At 48.7% G+C, this 26,531-nt stretch overlaps 1 protein-coding gene across 5 annotated transcripts in view; it reads right to left on the bottom strand.

Moving 5' to 3' along the window:
• The window catches only part of TMEM181 (transmembrane protein 181), a 105,163-nt gene that overhangs the window by 10,595 nt on the left and 68,037 nt on the right, over positions 1–26,531 (bottom strand). For all 5 annotated transcript variants that reach the window (XM_039467636.2, XM_074397185.1, XM_039467639.2 and 2 more), the window contains exons 7-12: positions 14,129–14,209; positions 11,505–11,604; positions 10,515–10,645; positions 10,226–10,317; positions 2,385–2,442; positions 482–584 (exon numbers count right to left, since the gene is read on the bottom strand). In XM_039467636.2, coding sequence (XP_039323570.1) covers positions 482–584; positions 2,385–2,442; positions 10,226–10,317; positions 10,515–10,645; positions 11,505–11,604; positions 14,129–14,209 — 565 coding nt within the window. The remainder of the gene's footprint in view (positions 1–481; positions 585–2,384; positions 2,443–10,225; positions 10,318–10,514; positions 10,646–11,504; positions 11,605–14,128; positions 14,210–26,531) is intronic.

Consider the following 26,531-nt stretch of genomic DNA (forward strand, 5'->3'; position numbering starts at 1 on the left):
CTCATCTCATTTTGTTTTGAAAATTTAAAAAAAAAAAAAAAAAAAATGAAGCAAAGCTCTTTGTACAAATGCTCCTCCCCCCGCTTCCTCCCCTCTTGCCAGACTTGCCCGGAGTCACCTGCGGCACAGGAGAACGCTGGTCCCTTCCAGGGCCAGGGTGGTGTCCAGGGAGGCCACAGCCACCATCCTCTGAAGGGACAGACTCGGAGAAGGATCCCGCAAGCTCAGGGTGACTCTCCCTGCTCTGCAGGGTGCAGTCCCACAGGACGCAGGCCACTGATGGCCCCAAAGGCCAGAGTAACCTGTTAGGCCTGTTGTAGCCTCCCGGCACCAAGTGCCCTGGTCCCCAGCCTGTGGGGATGGACCAGTCCCTGGGCCCTCGGGGAAGGCCCCTGGCTTGGGAGACTCCAACCACTTCTTACCCCACCTGAGTCACTCCTGAGCCACCCCTGCACCGAGTGATTCTGAAAGGGGCACTTACCCACATAAGGCATGTGCCGTAGCTCGGAACACGCCCGCACTATCAAAAACAAGAGGTACAGGACGTACACCGCCGCCACCACCATGAAGAAGACCTTCATTCCCTAGAAGGAAGCAAGGCGGCACTTGAGTCAGAACAGGGCCTCTGACCTTCTCCTTCTGGCGCCGCCACAGCCAGGAAAGCCACAGGTTTTTAGAAGGGACTTAAATCCTGAAGGCCCCTCCAGTAAGCAGAACAATGGGGTCCCATCGGGACCATGTGCTCAGTCCCCCCATGAGTACAGGCATCTCCCCCGAGACGACGCCCCAGGCCTTGCAAATCAGCGGAGCAGAGCCCAAACTCCTCCCCCACGGACCCGTCCAGGCACAGCAGGTGCTCACACACTGCAGTGGCCACTATCTGTCTTCTCTCTCCCCTGGGGACAAGGACCTGGCTCCCCACCCTGCCCCCTGCATGTGGGAAGCCGGCATGTATCCAAGAAAAGACCCAGGCTGGGCCCCGGGAATCCACATGCTGTCTCAACCACTCCGGCCCTCTGTTTCCTTATCTGTGACACGAGAGGCTTGAATGAAATTAGAGGCCCTAAGATCTAAAAAAAACCACAGTTCTGTAAGGTCATTACAGCAACCCAAAGCCCTTTTCCAAAGACAGAGCTGTGACGGGGAAGGCAGGCCCACGGGTTCTGTGGAGGGCAAGGCCGCGGGGTGGACAGTGCCCTTGATGCGTCCCCGCTCCTCTGAGGCTCCGGCCCAGGCCACACCCCAGCCCTTTTCTGCCCTCTCAGCGCCAGAGTTCCCCTCTTATGGTCAAGGCTGAGAGTGCAGGACAGCACAGCAGGAATTGGGATCCTTCTTCTCCAAAGAACCCTTAGTTGGGACTTATGTAAAGCAAAGGGACTGGACTAGACCGGCGTGTTTAGCACAGAGAAGCCTCTGCTCTTCAGTGTCTCCTTCAGCAACGGACATGAGCTCCGGGGTCAATTCCAGAGCCTGCGTGGCTGGTGCTTGCCGACACCTGACCGGAAAGGGAAGAGCAGCCGACCAGAGCCACAGTGACATGGCCTCGGCTGTATCCTTCCAGGGACTGTCACTGCCATCAGCCACAGACCAAAGACTAGGAGTAAACACACAGTTTTAAAGAGCTTTTCTGACGGGCACGGTGGCTCACGCCTGTAATCCCAGCACTTTGGAAGGCTGAGATGGGTAGAGCACTTGAGGCCAGGAGTTCGAGACCAGCCGGGCCAACATGGTGAAACCCCATCTCTACTAAAAATACAAAAATTAGGGCTGGGCGTGGTGGCTCACACCTGTAATCCCAGGACTTTGGGAGGCTGACTGGGGCGGATCATGAGGTCAAGAGACTGAGACTGGTCCTGGCCAACATGGTGAAACCCCGTCTCTACTAAAAAATACAAAAATTAGCTGGGCGTAGTGGCATGAGCCTACAGTCCCAACTACTCGGGAGGCTGAGGCAGGAGAATCGCTTGAACCCAGGAGGTGGAGGCTGCAGTGAGCTGAGATCGTGCCACTTCACTCCAGCCTGGGCAACAGAGCAAGACTCCACCTCAAAAAACAAATAAATAAATACAAAAATCAGCCAGGTGTGGCAGCACACACCTATAAGTCCCAGTTACTCAGAAGGCTGAGGCAGGAGAGTCATGTGAACCCAGGAGGCGAAGGCTACAATGAACCAAGATCATATCACTGTACTCCAGCCTGGTGACAAAGCGAGACTCCGTCTCAAAAAAAAAAAAACAACTTTCCCCCAAATCTTCCACCCTTAAACTTTCTATAGTCGGGAATCCCAAGTAGCCAGGTGACAAGCTCAACAGAACAACTGAAGTCACAAAATTCAGTAACTTTATAAAGAAGAATAAGTCGTAGGCTTCATTAACAGTTCTTACCTGAAAATTTCCGGTGTCAACTCGATACTGGTACATTGGATCGTGTAATTCATTAACTCTAAAAATTGACATTATAAATCATTACAGATTAATAACTACCTTTACTTTTTATTTCACATTTCTTCGTATTGACTTTTTGGGGTTTTTTACTTATTAACGTAAACTACTTGCTACCAATAGTGAAGCATTTTTAGAAAGCAATCCTAAATTTATGAGAAATCCTGAATTTCGTATTTCACACGGAAAAAGCATACAATCCTACCAACTGTCCACACTTACCAGTACTGGAAAGTTGCAGTATTTTTTATTACACAAGATCCTGTACTATTTCTCTTGCAGTTTTAAGAGCTGCTTTTCCAGTCACCTTTTTAATGGCACATAACGGGTACTAGGAAATACACAAGTAAGCAAAGAAAGCGATAAAAACAAATAGAAACTTCCATGAGATTAATTTTCAAAAATCAAAACAGGTTGCTAAGATGGCAGGGACTCAGGGACAGGGGACTGGAGCAGATGGGGTGACGCACTGCTGTTGCTTGGGTTAGTGGGGCATGAAACCAGGTACGCTGGGCTCTGAAGTCCCACCTGGAAATGGAACTACTCTGCACAAGTACTATTCATGCGAGCCAGGCTGCTACCACGCTAGGTTTCTGCTGCTGTGAGGCCATCTTACAGGACAGAACACTAGAAAGATCTGAGCGTGGGAGCGCGCACAGGGGCCCGATGGTCTGTAGATGCAGCAGAGCGTCGGTGGACGGTGGAGAGCCGGGAGCCACCTGAGATTCGCGCCTACAACATCATCTCCTCTCTCTAAAGGAGACATCTAAAACGACATGGGTCTTTTTTATTTTCCATCTTAGACCGGTAGAATGGTGGATTCTCTACAAGCCATTTAAGCAAAAACGAATGTGTCAGTTCAAGTCACACAGCTGTCCCCCCATCTGTGGTTTCACTTTCAGCAGTTTCAGTTAACCAAGATCAACTGCAGTCAGAAAACATTCAATGGAACATTCCAGAAAAGGGCAGTTCCTAAGCGTTAAATTGCATGCCAATTTGACAGCGTGATAACACCTTGCACAATGCACCCAGGGGCGTGCGCCACCCCTTTGTCCCGTGTACCTCGCTGCATACGCAGCTCGCCTGTTAGTCATCCACATCATCTGCTCCTGACACACAGCCACCGACACCGTCATGGCTGCATGACCCTCCTGACATGTCACAGGAAGCTCAGGAGCAGCCTAGCGCTACATCATGATGCCTACACCATGCCCCACGCTTATCCCACACGCAGAGATCGGATCATCTCACATCATCAGAAAAGTACAGGACAACAGAATATTTTGAGAGAGAGAGCATGTCATGTAACTTATATTGTTATAGTTTTTCTATTTTATTAGTTACTACTGGCCTAACATAATCTTTATCATAGGTGTGTTATGTATAGAGAAAAACCTACCAGCAGGGTGGGCACTGGGGAGGTCAGAGTAGTCTCATCTTTGGTGGAGGTCGGGCCGGGTGGGGCAGCCAGGTGGGCTGTCCGGAGGTGGCCTTTGGGGGTGCCACTGGCTCTTAGGGGCAGCTTGGGCCCCTTCCAGCCAGGGCTGGTGGATGGGCTGTGGGAGCCCACGGGTCCAGCAGCCATGTGTGGACCTTAAAGCACCTTGCGATCTTTGGAAGCGCTTTTGACAGCTCTGAAAAGCTTTGTATTGAAAACTAAATTGAAGCACTTTGTAGCCTCCAATTAGGCGATTAGGCATCTCTGAAGTAGCCTGTGCAAACAGAAGAACTTGGTGACTTCAGAAACACACTGTGAGCTTGGAAACCGAAGCAAAGCCTTTAGTAAATGCCAGGTCATTGGGACTTTTCCGAAGCACCCTGGCATCTCTGAGACCTTGAGCACTGTGATGGGCGGTGGAGAGAAGAGGGAAAGGTGTCCATGGCGTTGGAATGGCGCAAGGTCAAGTACACCACTGGAGCAGCACGTGGGAAGGTGTCCCAGCAAGCACAGCTGCCTCCAGGAGATGCGGCCAGTTCAGAGATCTGTGTTGTTCAGGAGGGGCCGGCAGCCCCAAGCACCTGAGCGCCCAGGAGGACGACGACGTGACTTGCTCTCTGACGTTATCCTGGGGGCTCATCCGGTCGCAGAAATGACTCCTCCTCCTCGACACAGGAGGAGCACGGTCATCTCAGTCTAACACCGCTACTTTTAAGTTCCAGCTCCCTTTCTAGCCTCATGCATTTCAAGGAAAGCACTTCCCTTCTAACAACAAGCAGCCAGAAAGAGCAGACAGCGAAACACAGATAAGCTGGGCACAGAGAGAGGAGGGAAAGTCTCTTGGGTGACCACCAAACTTCACACTCACACAATGGACCCAAGTCAAACAGTGGGCCCTAGTGAGCACATTCCTTTCCCTTCATGTGTACTAAGATAGGGAAGCTAAAAGCAGACTGGGGGACGGCGGGTATGCCTGCAGCTGCAGGAAGATGTATGGGAAGAGACACACAACTTTCCCTCCCAGATAAGCAAGACAAAGAGACACAAAAAATCGAGCCTGTGATAAGCTCTCCCGCCCTGAACCCTTCAATACTGTTAGTATGTAAGAGAGAGTGCCTCTAACCTAACTCTGCCAGAAGCCCCTCAGGTTTATTCTACAAAATAAACCTGTGTTTGACTGTTGAGCCGCTTCTTTCTTTCCTCTGCTTAACTCTTACGCTCTTACCCCACATGCCTCCAGCACCAGTGTGGGCGGGACCACCACCAAAGGCTGCCTGATTCAGAGCACTTGGGGGTTCCTTTCGTCAGGGAGAACCCCTCCACGTTCTGCCAACACCTCTCTAGAAATAGCTTCTCCAGAAAAGGAAGCCTGCAATTTAAGGTTGACTCCAAAAATCTCATAGCTCCACAAACTCTGAATTTGCAGCTGAAGGTGAGGGTCAGGATGGTATGACTGAGGAACCCAACAAGTTCCAGAAAAGGAAGAGAGACAGACTTTGATATCAGGGATCCGCATGAGCTACCAGAAGGCTAACCAGGGCATCCAGGGGAAATCGAGGCCAAAAAGTCAATGAGAGGCTGTCACTAGGGCAAAACCAAGCATAGGAGAGTGTCCCAGTTGTGGAAAAAGACCAGCTAGGAATGAAGGAACAGGCATCACTGAGAAGGAACCACCAAGGAACCACATTCACACAACAGGCCCAAGTAAAACAGTGGGCCCGAGCAAGCACATTCCTTTCCCTTTAGATGCACTAAGACAGGCAAACTAAAGGCAGACTCCGGGAGTATGCATGCAGCTGCAGGAAGATGTGTGGAAACAGATACACAACTCTCCCTCCCAGATAAACAAGACAGAGATACAGAAACATTCTGAGCCTCTGATAAGCTCTTCCACCCTTAACCCTTAAATACTGTTAAAGACACAGTGCCTCTGACCTACCTCTGCCAGAAGCCCCTCTCAGGTTTATTCTCCGAAATAAACCTGTCTTTGACTATTGAGCTGCTTTTCATGATCCTTTCCTATTTAGCGTTTTGGTTTTTTTTTGAGATGGGAGTCTCTGTTGCCCAGGTTGGAGTGCAGTGGCATGATCTCGGCTCACTGCAACCTCTGCCTCCCAGGTTCAAGCAATTCTCTGCCTCAGCCTCCCAAGTAGCTGAGATTATAGCCGCCTGCCACCACGCCCCACTAGGTTTTTTACATTTTTAGTAGAGACAGGGGTGTGAGCATCACAGCCAGGCTGGTCTCGAACTCCTAACCTCATGATCCACCACACCCAGCCCTTTAACTCTTACATTATTCAGCCACATTCCTCGGGCACATCCATTGTCACTTGGACATGTTATATTCTAAACTACCTTTCAAAGGGACCTTGACTAAGCTCAGAAGAATTTATAACAGCTCCTTCCCTAAGGAGTTTCAGTGCTGCGTCTCTGACTTTTGTTATCCTCACACCCTGACAATCTGCCTACAGGAGGATCTACTAAAAGGTGGTCTAGTATGCGGGGGGGCTTTGGCTGTCACCCTCATTTTGCACATTGGGATAGTAAGGTCAAGGAAACAATCTTTTATAAGCCTAAGACACCCCGAGACTGTGGCATTTGGCAAAAAAGGCTACCTAATTCGGAGCACTCTGGGTTTGGTTTTTGTTTTTTTGAGACATAGTTTCATTCTTGTCGCCCAGGTTGGAGTGCAATGGTGTGATCTTGGCTCACCACAACCTTTGCCTCCTGGGTTCAAGTGATTTTCCCACCTCAGCCTCCTAAGTAGCTGGGATTATAGGTATGTACCAACATGCTTGGCTAATTTTGTAATTTTAGTAGACAAGGGGTTTCTCCATGTTGCTAAGGCTGGTCTCGAACTCCCATTACCTCAGGTATTCTGTCTGCCTCGGCCTCCTAAAGTACAGGGATTACAGGCATGAGCCAGCACGCCCAGCCTTGGGGGTTCCTTTTGTCAGGGAGAACCCTTCCATGTTCTGCCCAACTACTCTCTAGAAGAAATAGCTTCTCTAGAAAAGGAAGCCTGCAGCTTAAAGGCTGATTCCAAAGATAGCTCTCCTAACTACATAAACTCTGAATTTGCAGCTGAAGCTGAGGGTCAGGATGATATGACTGAGGAACCCAACAAGGTCCAGAAAAGGAAGAGGGACAGACTTTGAGATCAGGGCTCCGCATGATCTACCTGAAGGCTAACCAGGGCATCCAGGGGAAATCGAGGCCAAAAAGTCAATGAGGCTGTCACTAGGGCAAAACCAAGCATAGCAGTGTCCCAGTTGGGACACTGTGGTGTCCTAACAGTCACCCTTGCTCAGAAGGATCAAGAGTCAGTCCCAGCGGGGAGTGGAGGAGGCCCAGACTATGCCAGACAGGAGCAGCTTCCATGATGGACGGTAGTTACAGACCCTCAGGACAGACCCAGTGAGGAGCCACCTGGGGACCAAGGGATGGCCATTGACAAACGTTCTCCACCCCTAGTTTATGAATGACTCTCTCATTTAGAAATCCCAAAGCGTAAAGGCAGGAAGGTGGTGGTGGAGCACGCCCCTCTTCAGGAAGCAACTGGTCTGATGTGGAGATTTCCATGGTCAGATTCTCTCAGGAGGAACCTGTCTTGCTCAAACCCCGAGCCGTTCCGGAGCCTTCTTCTCTCATCACTATGTCATGTATCCGCCTCATTTGCACAGTAGTCCTTGGCGTGAGTATGGCAGCCAGTGCGCCAGCCGCCCCAAGCCTTCTGGCTACCCTCTGTGGGCAGCAGCGACGACACAGCACGGGCTGGGAGGAGCGGCCAGAGCTGCCTGTCGATGCCCTCAACTCTGCAGTGAGCTCCCAAAACACCTCCAGAGTTGAGGAGGCCTCAGAGGAAGGCAGGTCCCACAATTCTCATCCATTTAACTTTACCAGAAGCTTGGAAGAAAAAGAGGTGAAGGAGAAAAGAACATTCCAAGAGGAGACACCACAACATCCTTATGGAGGACACGCATCCAGCTCGCTGCCAAAGAGCCACTGGAGCCAGGCCTAGATGGCTTCATAACATCCACTGTCACTTGGACATGCTGTATTCCAAGCTGCCTTTCAAAGGGACCTTGACTAAGCTCAGAAGAATTTATAACAGCTCCTTCTCTAAGGAATTTCAGGGCTACGTCTCAGACTTTTGTTATCCTCACACCCTGACAAGCTGCCTACAGGAGGATCTACTGAAAGATAATCTAATATGGTGGGCCTTTGTCACCCTCATTTTGCACCTTACTATAGTAAGGTCAAGGAAGCAATCTTTTTTTTTTTTTTTTTTTTTTTTTCCTGATACAGAGCCTCGCACTGTCGCCCAGGCTGGAATGCAGTGGCACAATCTCGGCTCACTGCAATCTCCACCTCCTGGGTTCATGCAATTCTCCTGCCCTCAGCCTCCCAAGTAATTGGGACTACAGGTGTGCAACACTATGACCAGGTAATTTGCATGTTTGTGTGTGCGTGTGTGTGGGTGGGTGTTTTTAGCAAAGACAGGGTTTTACCATATTGGCCAGAATGGTTTTGATCTCCTCCTGACCTCGTGATCTGCCCACCTCGGCCTCCCAAAGTGCTGGAATTACAGGCATGAGCCACTGCACCCAGCCAAGGAAGCAATCTTTTACACGCCTTAAGACACCCTGAGGCTGTGGCATTTGGAGAAATAGGCTTTGATTACTCCTACAAGTAAACCACCCCTGTCCCACAACAGCAAAAGGTATTTGAGAGACGGCTACAGCTGGCTGTCTCTAAAGAAGCCCTTAGTGATCCACCGTCATGAAGCTGATGAAGAGCTGTTGGACATCATGAGAAAACGTGTGTCCTCTGACTACAAGATCCATAAGCACTGCTTCACCGGCAGCTCCCCGGCCATCACACTCCTGCTGAAGTACTCTCTCAACAGGTCAGTGGGCCTCAAGGCAGACTTGACATACTCGTCCGCCTGGGAGGCCCGGGAAAACACTGAAGCAGATCCCACTGGAGAGAATCATTGTGGAAACAGATGCTCCCTACGTCCTCCCTCGCCAGGTTCCCAAAAGCCTTTGCCAGTGTGCCCACCTGGGCCTGGCCTTGCATAGGGCCCTAGAGATTGCTAAGGCCAAAGATCCACTCTCCCACACCACGGCCGCTTGGCAGAGAACACCAGTTGCCTCTACAGTCTTTAAGCAGAGAGGCTACAGTCCTCAGAAGCCTCCCAGAAAAGGGCAACCAGCAGCCTGACACAACACTGGCTGGCCTGAAGGTTGTGTCCCAGGTGGAGGATGTGTTTGGAGGGCCGATTGGAACACAGAAAACCAGAACGGGGTCTTTTTCCTTGACGCAGGTCATGCGGCTCCAGCTTCTGGGTGTGGAATCAGGGGTAAAGGGATACCCATGATAGCACCGGGGTTTTGCCTCCCAGCCAAAATGCTCCAGGGTAGGAGCAATGGAGGAGTGTGATGTGAGGGTACTAGGAGTTTATCAATCCAAATCCTGTTCTCTGCAGCCTGTGTTTTTGAGCAGACTGTGACTAGTCACCCTCCTACTCGTCTAAAAAAAAAAAAAAAAAAAAGAAAAAGAAAAAGAAAAGCATGGTAAAGGGGTATAAACAGGTATAAATATGGATCAGTACTATCTGAGCCCACAGGCAGTAACCGGGGAGTATAAACAGGTATATATATGGATCAGTACTATCCGAGCCCACAGGCAGTAACTGGAGGGTATAAACAGGTATATGTATGGATCAGTACTATCCGAGCCCACAGGTAGTAACCGGGGAGTATAAACAGGTATATATATGGATCAGTACTATCCGAGCCCACAGGTAGTAACTGGGGGGGTATAAACAGGTATATATAAGGATCCAAGCCCACAGGTAGTAACTGGGAGTTTGGGAGCAAATCTCCCAAAGATAAGGGGGCTCTACTGTGCCACCAAGTTAGATACACTGAAAGCCAATTCTTTTATACAAGTTCACAAAACACAGTTTGATTCTGGGCCTTTCTACTTTTCTTTTTTTTTTTTCTAAGAAGGGTCTTACTTTGTCACCGAGGCTAGAATGCAGTGGTGAGATCTCAGCTCACTGCAACCTCTGCCTCCCGGGCTCAAGCGATCCTCCTACCTCAGCCTCCCACGGAGCTGGGACTACAGGCATTCGTGACCACAACCAGCTAATTTTTGGTAGGGAAGGGGTTTTGCCATATTGCCCAGGCTGGTCTCAAACTCCTGAGCTCAAGTGATCTGCCTGCCTTGGCCTCCCAAAGTGCTGGGATTACAGGCACAAGCCACCGTGCCTGGCCTGGCCTTTCCACTTTTGTCAAATGCTTTTCATGACTGACGTTTCACAAATAGAATTACTCACGTTTGCCATATTCCTAGCGTAACAGAAGCCAACCATAATAGTCCAACGATGAAGAATTTAGGCAAATAGAAAGTTAAACACTTTCTTTCTCCCTAAGAAGAAAAAAAAAAAACAGTAAGAAATAAAGAAAACCAAGTTGGTAATTCTACACGACGTGCATTTTTTCATTGAGTATGGGTCTTCAGATGGGTCTTCATGGAGAAATTCAGCTCTCAGGGCTGCCGTCAGAGTTGGGAAGGGAAGATACAGTCTGTAACCTCCCAAGGCGGTGCGGAGGGCTGTGGCTCACCTGGACGCGAATCCCGTGGTACACACAAAGCCAGAAGAGCAGCAAGGCGCACAGGAACATGGACTGAAAGAGGTCATCCAGCATCCCTGGGAGCCAGCTGTTCACCAGGAAGGAGAGGGGGAAGAACGGATCTGGAACGCAAAGGGCAGAAATGCATGAGGGAGACAGAGTCCACTAGCACCCAGCAGAGAGCACCCCGTCTGTCTGTGGGGTCGGAACCCATGACCAGCTTTTCTCCCTGGTCAGAGCCAAAGGAAAGGCAGTGAACCGAGGGCTACTTTGTTTTCCCAAACACCTAAAAGCCAACGAACAGATTGCTGCACTGATCATGACAGAGCGCCGTATGCCGCTGCCATCAGCTCCTCCCGGAGCCTGGGGGTTCCAAGCGCGGCAGCTCAGGAAGCAAACACTTTTGGAACAGGACACGAGCAACAGCCAGCCGTGTCTGGCCACCTTCAGCCAAATTCCAGGACTGCTGTGTCTGTAGCACATCCAAGTTTTAACTACCAAACAGCTGCCTGTTTGTTAGAGAGCCAGGGATCTGCCCCAGCTTGGTGAAACACGGTTCCTGGGGCACCAGGCAGCATACTGCAACACACTCCTTCTGGGGCTCCCTACCGGCTCTTCTGGGCCTAAGCCATCACCAAGACGCCTTCCAGCTTTCCTTTTTTTAAGAGTCTTACTCGGTCATCCAGGCTGGAGTGCAACAGTGTCATTATGACTCACTGCAGCCTCAGACTCGGCCTCAAGTGATCCTCCCACCTCAGCCTCTCAAGTAGTTGGGACCAAAGGTACGCATCACCATGCCCAGCTAGTTTTATTTTTTGTAGAGTCTTGCTATGTTACCCGGGCTGGTGCTAAACTCCTGGCTTCAAGCGATCTTCCTGCCCCAGCCGCCCAAAGTGCCGGGACGACAGCACGCCCCTGTACCCGGCCTCCAGCTTAACATTTTCAAGGAGAAAGCTCCTACGTGAAAATGGAACCACCTACCATTGTAAAGCAGCAGCAGAGGCAGGAGGACAGACATCCACTTCTGCTCGATGCCCCAGTCTCTCATGGAAAATTTCCGGAGGGAATGCGCAAACAGGCACTGCAAACCAAACAGCCTCCGGTCACTGCCTTTGCTCACGCCCGGCCTGCGTACCACACTGTCTTCTCACATCAATGGTCTAGGTGCCCCGCCAAGATCCGCTGCCTTAAGCCCCGCCTGAATTGCCTACTGTGTCCCAGAGGCCATCGGTGACAACCAAAATAAGGTTGTTACTTCCTGCAGAGGAGCCACAGCTAAGACAGGTTCTGAGCTGTTCTCACAGGAGGAGAGGAGATGGAATTTAACAGCCATAAAAGTCCCCTGCAGAAGGAAAGAGCACCCACCGTCTCACCTCTACCGGCGAGGAAAACAGGGCCCACTTCCATCGGGCCTGCCCCCAGAGAGCCAGCACACAGAAGGGCCCACCCAGGACACAGGACACACCCACGGGCGTGACAGAAGCCACGTTTCAGCAGTGCACCTGCTACAGATGGCACCAGCTTCCAAGTGGTCAGGGGATGCACTTATTCTCAAACACCTCCCTGAGGAAGGTGTTTTAGGCCAGTGAAAGAAGTTTCTTTAAACTGCTGTAAAACACTATACAACCTTTAATTTCTAGGCCAGGGTTTTGTTGTTGATTGTTTCCTTGTAATCTGATATAAGCCAATGGTTTTCTAGGCAATACGGATTTCCTTCCCTAGGAACCATCTTCCCTCTTTTTAACATACTTGGGGCCCTGAGTAATAGCTCTTAGGGCTCCACAGTGTGGCAGCACAAGCCCAGGCATCACAGAGCCTTCGAGAAGAGGCAAGAGTTTCTGACTGCACGACACAAGTATCAGCTTTCTGCTTTCACTTATGAAGCTCGCTGGGGGTCCTGAAATCCTGAAGGTCCTGGGCTGGGCCTAAGCACCACAACCTCCAGCTTTCTGTGGTTCTAGCACCCCACGCCCTTCCCTCCAGCTTCACGGCTCTAGCACCCATGCAACATCCTTCCCCCAGCTCCCTGTGGCTCCAGCACCCACGCCCTTCCCCCCAGCTCCCTGTGGCTCCAGCACCCACGCCCTTCCCCCCAGCTCCCTGTGGCTCTAGCACCCACACCCTTCCCCCAGCTCCCTGTGGCTCCAGCACCCACACCCTTCCCCCCAGCTCCCTGTGGCTCCAGCACCCACACCCTTCCCCCAGCTCCCTGTGGCTCCAGCACCCACACCCTTCCCCCAGCTCCCTGTGGCTCCAGCACCCACACCCTTCCCCCAGCTCCCTGTGGCTCCAGCACCCACGCCCTTCCCCCCAACTCCCTGTGGCTACAGTACCCACGCCCTTTCCCCAGCTCCCTGTGGCTCCAGAACCCACGCCCTTCCCCCAGCTCCCTGTGGCTCCAGCACCCATGCCCTTTCCCCAGCTCCCTGTGGCTCTAGCACCCACGCCCTTCCCCCCAACTCCCTGTGGCTCTAGCACCCACGCCCTTCCCCCCAACTCCCTGTGGCTCCAGCACCCATGCCCTTCCTCCCTGTGGCTCCGGCACCCATGAGCTCCCCGTGGCTTCCCTCTAGCTCCCTGTGGCTCCTAGCATCTATACCCTTACCTCCAGTTCTCTGTAGCTGTAAGCACCCATTGCCCTTTGTTCCAGCTCCCTGTGGCTCTAGCACCCACGCCCTTCCCTCCAGTTCTGTGTGGCTCTAGCACTCACGACACACCCTTCCCTCCAGCTCCCTGGGGCTCTAGCACCCATGTCCTTCCCCCTCCAGCTCCCTGGGGCTCTGGCACCCACCCCCTTCCCTCCAGCTCCCTGTGGCTCCAGCACCCATGCCCTTTGCTCCAGCAGAGTATCCCCTCACATGTGCACGCGCCTGTCCTTCCATGCACAGTTACTCTGAGAAATACGAAGTGTTCCTGGAGGAACACATTTCCTCAATGTCACCTCCCCACCATCTGCACCAGGACAAGCAGCTGATGAGGGCAGAATGCCACGCTTCAGGTGGCAACGATCACTAAATGAAGCACACTTCCCCTTCCTCCAGTTCACCAATTCTGATCTTCAGACTGGGTCTCTGTGGGGCTCCTTGGGCTTCTCAGGGTAAGCATTTCCCCCAAAGTTACCGTGGGCTCGTGGACACAAAGCTCAGATGCCAAACGAGCCCAATGCCTACATTTCCAAGACACTTCTCTTTGGCGTTATTCCCGAAAATGCCCCAAGACTGAAAGGACTGGTACGACTTTCCAGATATAAAAACCGAAGAGCATGCTGCATCTCAACTCAGAGAAGCTCATTCAACTAAGGCAGACTTCCTTCCACACAGGTGAAATGGCACTTTTCATTGTGCATGATGAAAATTTAAAGTCGCTGATGTGTAACAACTCCTGCACCACACAGAAATCCTTCATAAATGATACCACATCATTCTTTTTTGCACTCAGCATCTTGGCAGACACACAGCTTGTAATACCAGCACAGGCCACTGGATGGAGCATCTCAAGAGTTCAGATCACTCTCCATGTGGCTTGCACCCTGAAGATCGTGACTGCATAAACCAGCTTCTTCCTGGCTGGGATCTGCCACAGCCCGTCAGGCGGATGGTACTCACAGTGACGATGAAGGTGAGCACCACAAAGACAAACCGGAACCAGATTTCCAACCGGGAGAAGGCAGGGTCATAAGTCTTCCACTGAAATGGAAAGTGGGGAAAACAATATGTAAAGAAAATCATACACACATCTAAGAGGAAATACACCAGATTACTAATAGTTATCTCTAGATACGAGATAGAATTTTTTTTTTGAGGGGATGTCTCTGTTGCCCGGGCCGGAGTGCAGTGGTGCAATCTTGGCTCACTGTAACCTCTGCCTCCCAGGTTCAAGCAGTTCTCCTGCCTCAGTCTCCAGAGTAGCTGGGATTACAGGCACCACCATGCCCAGCTAGTTTTTTATTTTTAGAAGAGACAGGGTTTCATCATGTTAGCCAGGCTGGTCTCAAACTCCTGACCCCTGGTGATCTGCCCGCCTCAGCCTCCTGAAGTGCTGGGATCACATGCGTGAGCCACTGCGCCTGGCTGAGACTGTAAGTAATTTTAAAAGTTCTTTTTCCTTATACCTGAGCTCCACAACCTTCAGCTCTCTGTGGCTCTAGCACCCATGCCCTTCCCTCCAGCAGAGCATCCCCTCACATGTGCACCACACACCTGGGTCCTTCCATGTATGGTTAGTCTGAGAAATATCAAGTGTTCCCGAGTGGACACATTCTAGATGTGAAACTACCATTTTATTTTATTTTATTTTTGAGAGAGTCTCTCACTCTGTCGCCCAGACTGGAGTGCAGGGGGATGATCTGCAACCTCTGCCTCCCAGGTTCAAGCACTTCTCCTGCCTCAGCCTCCCAAGCAGGTGGGATTACAGGAACCTGTCACCATGCAGGTTAAAATTTTGGAACATGCTTTAGGGGTTCAGTCAGAGTTGGGGAGGGAGAAATTAAAAGAGAAAATTATAGAGAAATAGACACAAACCTATTTGGAAGGCCAGGAGGTTTTTGCAAAAGCCTCAGGAAGGAATGAGCTCAAGGTGATGGTTCCTATCCAGAGGCAATTAGGCAGGGGTAGGTACAAAGGAATGCGGGGGGGGGGGGAGGGGGGGTATCTAAAGAGCTTGTTTACTCATGTAGTCCTAAGACTGACCTTTGAACATCCATGGTCAGATGACTGCTCTCTACTGGGAGAGGGGATCAACAATGTTATTACCCACAAATGGTGTGTGATTTAAGCCTCCAAACCTGGCCTTTAATCATTCATAGGACTGCTCTCTCCAGGGAAAGCAACCATGTTAATTATCCACAACTGTGCTGACTCAAAGCCTCTGTCATTAAATCTATACTATATACAATGCCTGCAGTGCCAGCTGGTAAGGGCCTCGGCTGCTGACTCCTTACAGCACCCTCCTCCATGTCTGTGAGTGGCCCGGACCCCCAAGCCCACTCTGTCACTGGGTATCTGTGTCTCAGTGCATTTGTTCATCTGTCACTGGGTCAGGGTCTGTAGGTCAGACCCAACAACATCCTACATGTTCCAAAACTGTAACATTTAGTAGAGTTTCCTTTTTTATCAAAGAACACAGACATAAAAAAATCTTAATTACCAAGAGCTAAAAATAATTTTAAATGGCGTTACATAAATGACAAATCTGACAAATTATTTTATAATCCTAAGAGCATCTGGATCTTAACTCTCACATCAAAAATCAACCTTGCCAATCCCTTTATTAGAAATAATCACACTTCCCATCAAAAGAAAGTTTTAAAAGACATAAACATGCGACTAGAATGCTGTAACAAAGTTTAAGTAAAACCTTTAAGTATAAATGTGAAAGCAGAAGATAAAGCCACAGTTGAAGCAGTCTGTTCTCACACTGACCAGGCAGTCCCACGTGTGCCAAGTGCGCACTGATGGAGCTGAGGATGCAGGCGCCACTGTGTCAGGGCAGGGCAGAGGCCGGCCACCGCCAACCCAAGCATGAGCCAGGTCCATAACCAGACCCCAGAACACTGCGCTCACAGGGCCAGTGAGCCCCATCATTCTGATGCATTGAATTAAAGTCATCTGAGCAATTTAAAAAATCCACTTCGGACACCAGATTTACCTAAAATATTAAAAAGTACGCATGCGCACACAGAGGCACGCATAAGAATGATTTAAGACACTGGACCTGCGGAGGCAATGAAGGACAGTAACCTCTAACTGATGAGAAACAAGAAGGGGTGCCCCTGGTGGCCCCACGTAATGGAGGGGAACTCAGGCAGAGCCACGGCTGGGAGTCCAGGGAGACAGGGCTGGCCTGAATCCACAGGACAGAGTACTAGAAAGGAGAGCTATAGAGAAAGAGAATAAAACTCCCAAAAAGCCAGTGCCTGGCACCCACAGAGCCAGGAATGGTGCCCATTCCCGTAAGACAGAGAAAAAACTCACCATCGAAGGGCACTGGGTAGGTAGCATATGCTGAATGCTTCTGCCTCAGTGGTAGGAAAAAATTAGCCTCACACTTAATGCTGCTTAAGCCCCACCTAGCAATACTGAAAAGCAAGGCCTGAAAAGATCAAACCATTTCCAAGAAGCTGACAACATCCCACAAGAAAGCTCAGGGATATTTATAAGATATAAAAGCTAGCAATCAATAATGTCTGGCATTTAACCAAAAGTACCAGACACACCAAAAAGCAGGAAAACACAAACCATCGTAAGGAAAAAACCCAACCAATAAAAACCGGCCCAGAAATCATAGATGACAAAATCAGCAGAGGACATTAAGAAGCTAGATGAGGCCGGGCGCGGTGGCTCAAGCCTGTAATCCCAGCACTTTGGGAGGCCGAGGCAGTTGGATCACGAGGTCGAGAGATCGAGACCATCCTGGTCAACATGGTGAAACCCCGTCTCTACTAAAAATACAAAAAACTAGCTGGGCGTGGTGGCGTGTGCCTGTAATCCCAACTACTCAGGAGGCTGAGGCAGGAGAATTGCCTGAGCCCAGGAGGCGGAGGTTGCGGTGAGCCGAGATCGCGCCATTGCACTCCAGCCTGGGTAACGAGCAAAAAAACTCCGTCTCAAAAAAATAAAAATAAAAAAAAAAGAAGCTAGATGAAAGATTTCGGTGTTAAATGAGGATTTGGAAGATGATCATCAGCATATCAGACATGACAGAGAGTGGTGAATGTGAAGGCACGGCAACAGAAGTGATCTAAAATAAAACAGAAAAAAAAAAGACTAGAAAAAATGAACAGAGTATCAGGAAGCTTTGGAGAACTTCAAGTGGCCTAATACAGGGGTCCCCAACCCCCAGGCCACAGACCAGTACTGACCACGTGGCCTGTTAGGAACCGGGCCGCACAGCAGCAGGTGAGCAGTGGGCCAGCGGGCATTACTGCCTGAGCTCCATCTCCCGTCAGATCTGCCAGGACATTCGATTCTCAGAGAAGCACGAACCTGCTGTGAACTGTGCAGGTGAGGGATCTAGGCTGCACACTCCTTACGAGAACCTCATGGTAAGTGTGATGTACTTGAATTGTTCCCAAAAAGTCCCCAACCAACTCTGGTCCATGGAAAAATTGTCTTCCATGAAACCAGTCGCCGATGCCAAAAAGGTTGGGGATCACTGACCTAATTTGGAGTCCCTGACTTTGGGAGGTAGAGGGATCAGAAGGACAAAAAAAGTATTTGAAGAGATAATGGCCAAAATGCTTCCGATCTGATGAAAACTATCAATTCACAAATCCAAGATACTCAATGGATCCCAAGCACAAGAAACAAGGGAAAGCATAAAAAGCACCCTCAGAGAGAAATCTTAAAAGGGGGTGTGGAGAGAGGGAAGGACATTATTACAGAAGATGAAGATAAAGACAAAGATAAGGTGGATAGCAGATTTCTTTTCAGAAAAGTGCAAGCCAGAAGACAGTGACCAACATTTTCCAAGTATGTAAATTAGGCCAAGTATGGTGGCTCGTGCCTATAATACCAACACTTTGGGAGGCCAAGGCAGGATAGTTTAAGGTCAGGAGTTTGAGACCAGGAGTCTGAGACCAGCCTGATCAACAGAACAAGATCCTGTCTCTATAAAAATAAAAAATAAAAAGTTAGCCAGCACGGTGACGTTCACCTGTAGTAGCAGCTACTCTGGAGGCTGAGGCAGGAGGATCTCTTTGAGCCCAGGCTCAGTGAGCCATGGCTGCATTTCTGCACTCCATCTAAGTGACAGAACAAGACCCCATCTCAAAACAAAAAAGTACATAAATTAAAACCATACAGTAAAACCATTAAATACCATTATACACCTATTGGAACAGCCAAAATTTAAAAGACTGACTATACTGAGTGTTGATGGGATATGAAATCCTTATAAGCTGCTGGTGTAATATATAATAACACAACCACTCTGCAAAACAGTTTGTGAGTTCCTTAACCCCCATGGCCCAACCATCCCATTTCTAGCATTTATCCAAGATAAATGAAAGCATATGATCACACAAAGATTTATACATAGATGTTCATTGCTGCTGTCTTTACATCAGCCCCAAACTGAAAGCAATCCAAATGCCCGTCAACAGGTGAATGAATAAACGATTGTTAAATTTATACTGCAATATCACACAGCATGAACTATGGACGCACTCAGCATCATCGATCACCCTCAAAATAATTATGCTAAGTGAAACAATTCAAACCTTTGGATTAGTACATATTGTATAATTCCAGTTACATAAAATTCTTTTAAAAAATGCAAATGAGTATGCTGTGAAAATAGATCAGTGGGTTCCCAGGAATAGGAAGGGGCAAGAGGAAGGAGCACAAGGAGGAGATGTTTAGGGGTGATACCTGCTAAGGGGATGCTTATAATCTTGATTGTGAGAACGGTTTCCCAGGTTTCACTGTGGGTCAAGCAGACCTCAATAAAGCTGCCAAACAGAAAACCACCATTCCCAATAATAGATGGTAATGGGGACGTGGAGATCACAGCAATTCAGGCTCAAATTCCAGCTCTTCCCATTGTAAGTTGGCCAAATGACTTAATCTTATGAAACCTCTTATTTTTCTCCATGTAATAAATGGGAATGCTAGAACCTACTTCACATAATTATTTTAACTTTTTTTTTTTTTTTGAGGCAGACTACTTGTTGCCCAGGCTGGAGTGCAATGGTGCAATCTCAGCTCACTGCAACATCCACCTCCCAGGTTGAAGCAATTCTCCTGCCTCGGCCTCCCAAGTAGCTGGGATTACAGGCATGCACCACCACACCCGGCTAATTTTGTATTTTTAGTAGAAATGGGGTTTCACCATGTTGGTCAGGCTGGTCTCGAACTCCTGACCTCAGGTGATCCGCCCGCCTCAGCTTCCCAAAGCACTGGGATTATAGGCTTCAGCCACCACACCTAGCCTATCGTAGCATTTTAATGAGATGAGGCGTATTAGAAGCTAAGCACAACGCCCAGCAAAAAGGAAAGGTTCCGTCAACAACAGTTGCTACTATAAATCCAAAACGTCATATAACTATTAGGATTATTTCTATGGCATTTAAATTTTAGAACATTATTATATCATTTACAGAATAATCAAAGTAGTTACTTGAACCATTTGGGGAGAATGTTGATATAAACATAATATTCAGATAAAAGCTTACAACATGTCTTCGTTGACTAAACATACTCTAAGGCACAATCAAGAAAAGAAAAAAGAACTGCTACCATCGGAAAAAAAAAAAACAAAGTATGTTTGAAATAAAAGGGCTGAAAGGTTGGTGGGTTGGTTGTTCTTACCCTCAAGGAACTGAAACTCTTAAAGAAAATAACCTCAGACTCCCCTGGAGGAGGGGGATTCTATCTTAAGATTCTGTTAGAGCAACAGAAAACACTCAACTCGCTCTCATTAAAAACTAACACTAGAGCCAGTTTCGGTGGCTCACACCTGTAATCCCAGCACTCAGGAAGGCCAAGGTCAGCAGATCACCTGAGGTCAGGCGTTTGAGAACAGCCTGGGCAACATGGCAAAAGCCCGTCTCTACTAAAAATAGAAAAATTAGCCAGGTGTGGTGGCACATGCCTGTAATCCCAGCTACTCAGGAGGCTGAAGCAAGGGGAACTGCTTGAAACTGGGAGGCAGAGGTTGCAGTGAGCTGAGATTGCATCACTGCACTCCAGCATGGGTGACAGAGCAAGACTCGATCTCCAAAAATATTAAAAATTAACAGTAGGCCTGGTGTGGTGGCTCACACCTATAATACCAGCACTTTGGGAGGCTGAAGCAGGTGGATCACTGGAGGTCGGCGGTTTAAGACCAGCCTGGGCCAATGTGGTGAAACCCCGTCTCTACTAAAAACAAAAAAATTAGCTGGGCGTGGTGGCACATGCCTGTAATTCCAGCTACTGGGGAGGCTGAGGCAGGAGAATTGCTTCAACCCAGGAGGCAGCGGTTGCAGTGAGCCGAGATCACACCATTGCACGCCAGCCTGGGCAACAAGAGCAAAACTCTGTCTCAAAAACAGAACAAAATTAACACTAGAAAACAATGCTTTATTCAATAAATATAGCTAAAACTAAAACATGCATTTTAGTTCTAAAATGTGAGCTAATGAGAGAGGATGCCTTAGTTCAGCTTTCAACTGAGACCCCGTGCACCTAGACTGCCATGCACGCAGGAGGCACAAGGCGCCTTCGTCACACTCCATCTAGGCTTCTTCCTCCTGTCATGCGTCACCATCCTCCTGTTCCCAGGAGAAGCAGTTTCCACATATGCTGACGCTCTTGGGAGACCGCCCCTGTGAACAACAGCCGAGCAGAATCACCTTCGTGCTCCTCCTGGACCAGCCCAGATGACAGCTCAATCCCACATGCATTTGTGTCAAGTGCTTGAAAGGCTATGTTTTCTCAATGAAGCTGCAGGAAGGCCCAAGAGTAGGGCCCTGGCCCTTCCACGACACACAGCGGCCTCCAGGCACGCTGGATCCCATGAGCTGGGGCCAGAAGCTCCATAGGAAGCAAGCCCAGCCAGCGCCACACTGGCACCCACGAGCAGAGCCTTTCCTGTCCCATGAGCACTGCCAGGTCCATCGTGAGGACCCAACTCTAGGGAACTGGGCTTGGGGTTTTTGTCGGTTCTGTGTTTATTTTTAAACCCCAAAATCCACTTTTGAAATTAAAACATAAAATAAATAAAATGAAATACGGAGTACAGTTCCCAGAAAATACTCTGGCTTAAAAACATTCCCTTCGTAATCTGAAGCACTGTCACTCGGCACTCAAGCTTTTACATCAAGGTCCCTTTGGTGTCACAAAGCTGCTGTCTTTGTTCTTTCAGAGACCGGGCTTGCCCTGTGACACCACGAAGTTACCTTTGGAACAAGCGCCCACACCCTGCCCTGGGCCACTCCTCTCGGCTTAAATCTCCCGTGCACCTGCACATCTGCCCACCCGCCTGCCCATCCGTCCATCCCCCCAACCCACCCACATGTGCTGAGAACCACCTCGTCCTCTGCATAAGCATAGGTGATGTCAGATCCCGTGCAGCACAAACTAAGTGGACTTTAAGAAAAATATGACCAGTCAAAGGCCTCCAGGAGCTGACTGGCTCTCTGGTGGAGAACAAATGTTTCCTCACATCCTATGAATGGACAACCACAGAAACAGGGTGAGGGACACGTCACAGCAACCTGTGCAGCACCAAGCAAAGCGTCTGGACTAGGGGCGTGGCCTCGAATTCACAGCCTGGGTCCCCAAGACTTTAAAAACAACATAAAATGCACTGTCCAGGAACACGGCGGGGCTGGAAATGTAACAAGCACAGGTCCGAGAAGCCGGGCAGCACCCAGCAAAGCATGGCTGGGCGCACTCCTCTCAGTTCACCCTCGAAAGCGGAGGGCAGCCCCGGGCAGCAGCCTGAAGGACTCGAGAACGTGGGGTGCTGTTTTCATCTCACTCCCCAAAGGTCATGGCTTAGAAGAAAGAGGAGGAAATGAGACATGAACAGCTGGCCATGGAATGCCACTCAAAAGTTGGCCCGAAGAACACTTAGAGGAAAAAAAAGCCCAGAGTAACCAAGAGGACCCAGGGTGCTGAGGATGACGGATGTGACATGCCCAGAGAAGGTGCCCGAAAAATCTCAGAAGGACAGGAAAGTCAGTACAAGTTATTTGTGTGGTGTCAAAGGTCACTGCATACGCAGAGCATGGCCGATGAAACCACCTTTTTTAAAAACAGGACGTAGGCATCATCCCGCGAGTGCCAGTGAGACCTGGTGGGCAGTCTCACAGTCAGAACATGGCAGTGGGTGTGGGCATGATGTATTCAAAAGAGTAAGAGAAGGAGATACAAGGAAGAGAGAAGGATCACCACTTGCTAGTTTAAATTTGTCCCTTCCAAAATTCAAGTTTAAACTTCACCACCACTGTGGTGCTATTGTGAGGTGGAGAATCTGGCCAAGTAATTAAGTCATAAGAACTCTGTCCTCATGAATGGATTAGCACCTTAGAAAAGGGCTAGAGGAGCGGGGCACAGTGGCTCACACCTGTAACCCCAATACTTTGGGAGACTGAGGTGGGAGGATCGCTTGAGCCCAAGAGTTCGAGCCTGGGCAACACAGTGAGACCCTATCTATAGAAAATAAAAAATTTTAAAAATCCAAGCCAGACATGGATTCCAGCTACTCAGAGGACCAAGTGGGGACATTGCTTGAGCTCAGGAGGTTGATACTGCACTTAGCTGTGACGGCGTCACTGCACTCCAGCTTCTTGGGTGACAGAGCAAAACCCTGTCTCAAAACAGAGCTTGGGGGGCCAGCCGAGGCCCCCTGTTGTCCTTCCATGCTTTCCGCCGAGGGCACAGGATGTGTCCCTTCCAGAGGATAAGCAACAAGGCACTGCCGGGGAGGCAGAGAGCAGCCCTCGCCAGACACCAAACCTGCCAGTACCTGGATCCTGCACTGCCCAGCCCTCCAGACCTGGGAGGAATAAATCTCTATTATTCATAAATTACCTAGTCTGTGGTTGTCCAGTTATAGCAGCATAGACTAAGACATTATTCTACTTCAAAATGATAAACATTCAAGTAGAAACCAATGAACCAAATGTGCGTGGAAAATGGGATTGAGAACAAAAGGCGAGAGAAATCAGATTCTTGAGTTGAGGGGAGACGGTATCCACAGTGCCAGACGGAAGACGTGGCCCACATGACAGGCGCAGGCAGGAAGGGGCCATCGACCATCTAGACATCTGCTCAGCACAGACACCTTCCACGGAAAACAGCCTCATCTGAATACGCTGGGTGCAGGGTGACAACTTTCTCTCCGTACGTTAGGGAGGTGACACAGTTTGGCTGTGCCCCCACCCAAATCTTGGCTTCACTGGAATCTCCCAAGATTCTCCAGTGTTGTGGGAGGGACCCAGGGGGAGGTAACTTGAATCATGGGGGCTGGTCTTTCCCGTGCTATGCTCATGATAGTGAGTAAGTCTCAGGAAATCTGATGGGTTAATCATGGGTTTCCACTTTTGCTTCTTCCTCATTTTCCCTTGCTGCTGCCATGTAAGAAGAGCCCTTCGCCTCCCGCCATGATCCTGAGGCCTCCCAGCCACGGGGAACTGTAAATTCAATTAAACCCCTTTTTCTTTCCAGTCTCAGGTATGTCTTTGTTAACAGCATGAAAACAGACTAATTCAGGAAGCAACCAGGATCATTTTTACCCTAAATTTGATTGTCATCGATGAGGAAGAGCTGGTTAGTGAAACACACAGTGGCACCCGGGGAAGGTGTCCGTGTGGTCCTAGCACTCTTTCATCAGAGCCAAGGGCATCACCAGGCTCGCTGAAATGGGAGCCCAGATTCCAGGAATGCAGAACTCAGAACTCCAAAGGCCAAAGATTTCCCAAGGAAACGCCAAACAAAAGCAACAGAAACCCTCAAAGGTTAACTTCGTCAGTACACCCATACACGGTACTGCTGAAGCAGCAACAGCTGTCTCAAGAAACATGTGGTCACACAGGCGGCAGCTCCAGTTTGTCAGGTGCCCTGTACAACGTTACATTCCTACTGAAGGTGACAGGTGTATAAAGAATTGGACAAGTATCCCTAAATTGCAGTTCAATGAACGTCACAAATTGAACACACCTGAGTAAATGGTACTCTGACCAAGACAGGGAACATTGCCAGCACCCCAGACACCCTTCCCTTGATGCTCCCTTCCAGGCACTAACCTACCCAAGAGGAACACTAATCCTGAATGAACAGCTTAGGTTAGTTTTGCCTGATTTTGTAATTTTTATAAATAGAATTGTACACTTTACACTATTTTGTATTTGGCTTATTTCATTCAACATTATGCTTCAAAAAGTCCTCCAAAACATTACATGAAGCTGTGATGGTTCACCCTCCTTGCTGTAAAAATAGTATTCCATTACATGAATACAGCACAATTTATGTACTCATTCTGCTGCTAGTATACAGTTTACAGTTTGGCTACTAAGAATTGTGCTGTTGTGAATATCTAAATACAAGTCTTTTGGTCAATATACATATGCTTTTCTGCTCTATCAACTTACACACTCCCCAGCAGGGAGCCCCATATCCGCCTGTCCGACATCCTCGCCAAATTCCACATATTCCATCTTATTTCTGCCATTCTGGTGGGTGTGCAGTAACATCACTAAAATATCGTCAGTGTCTATCGATTCATTACAGCTTAATTCCAAAAAGAAATGAAGGCAGCTTGCAACAAAAAGCCAGATTAAATAGAAATAATTTTTAAAGTTTTTTTTAAAAGGCAAAATAGTGAAGAAAGAATGCAGATAATTACACTAGAAATCCATACCAGGATGTTAGTAATTACTACAATTCAGCAAAAAACTTACTTCTGAAATTTCTGACAGCCAGTACCAAGACAGAAATGTGATGCATTCCATGGCTTTCATTCTCTAATAGAAGGCATTACAACAAATAGCAAAAGAAATTCTGGTCTTGCTCTTTGGTATTTACCCACGTAAGCTGAAAATGTTGGGGCTATGCATGGTGGCTCACATCCATAATCCCAGCACTTTGGGAGGCTAGATCACCTGAGGCTATGAGTTTGAGACCAGCCTGGCCAACACGGTAAAACCCCGTCTCTACTAAAAATACAAAAATTAGCCAGGCATAGTGGTGTGCACCTGTGGTCACAGCTACTCCGGAGGCTGAGGCACAAGAATCACCCGAACCTGGGAGGCAAAGGTTGCAGTGAGCTGAGATCATGCCACTGCACTCCAGCCTGAGCAACAGAGACAGTCTCAAAAAAAAATAAAAATAAATAAAGCAAAACCATGGAAATAGTAGAAAGACAGGTGGTTGCCAGGGGTCTGAGGAGAAGAGAAGGATGAACAGGTGGGGCACAAAGAAGTCTCAGGGCACTGAAATGACCCTCTGTGGTACTAGAAATAGTGGATCCACAGAATGTACAACACCAACAGGGAATCCTAACGTAAACGATGGACAGTGGGTGGTGTGTCCACGTGGGATCACGAACTCTAACAAAAGTACCGCTTTGGTAGGAGATGTTGGCAATGGGGAGGCTGTGCATGAGTGGACAGAGGGAGCATGTAGTAACTCCCTGTACCCTCCTCTCAATTTTGCTGTGAATCTAAAATTGCTCTAAATAATAATGTGAAAAAAAGAATTAATATTTAGAGGTTTAATGTTCGTAACACAATGTATTCAACAGCAATTTTATAAAAGACATAGAAACATTCTGCATAGAGTTCTCTAATTTTTTTTCTTTTTATGAGACAGAATTTGACTCTCTTGTTGCCCAGGCTATTGCGCAGTGGCACAATCTCGGCTCACCGCAACCTCTGCCTCCCAGGTTCAAGCAATTCTCCTATCTCAGCCTCCTGAGTAGCTGGGATTACAGGCGGCTGCTACCACACCAGGCTAATTTTTGTATTTTTAGTAGAGACAGGGTTTCACCATGTTGGCCAGGCTGGTCTCTAATTCCTGACCTCAGGTGACCTGCTCGCCTCAGCCTCCCAAAATGCTGGGATTACAGGCGTGAGACACCTCACCTTAGCGCATCTCTCTACATCATCAGCATTAAGCTGCCAGCCTAATGCTAACTATGTGATTCTCCGAGGATACTGAGTCAGACCAGAAGAAACAGCATGCAGAGCTCACCAGCACCTAAGGTTCTGGGATGGATATGGCACGTGCCCAGAACTTCCCCCTTCAAATATTAGTTGCCTCACGAGTTTCTGTTCTGTTGTCAAATAATTTTCTTTACAGGTAATAAAAATACTAAACATTCAATACTGGCAATAAAGGAAAACACCGAAGAAAATAAAGATTAATCCTGCCACCCAGAGACAGCCTTCTACAATTCAGTATCCTATAACAGACACTTCTAATTCATGTGCTTTTCTTTGCTTAAATATATAGTTTGTGCTATCTATCCTATTAACTTACTATTTTGGCAGCTATGGAACTAATTTATTTAATCAGAAATCTA

Source organism: Saimiri boliviensis, chromosome 4 (assembly GCF_048565385.1).
Source record: "Saimiri boliviensis isolate mSaiBol1 chromosome 4, mSaiBol1.pri, whole genome shotgun sequence".
NCBI classification, from domain to species: Eukaryota; Metazoa; Chordata; class Mammalia; order Primates; family Cebidae; genus Saimiri; species Saimiri boliviensis.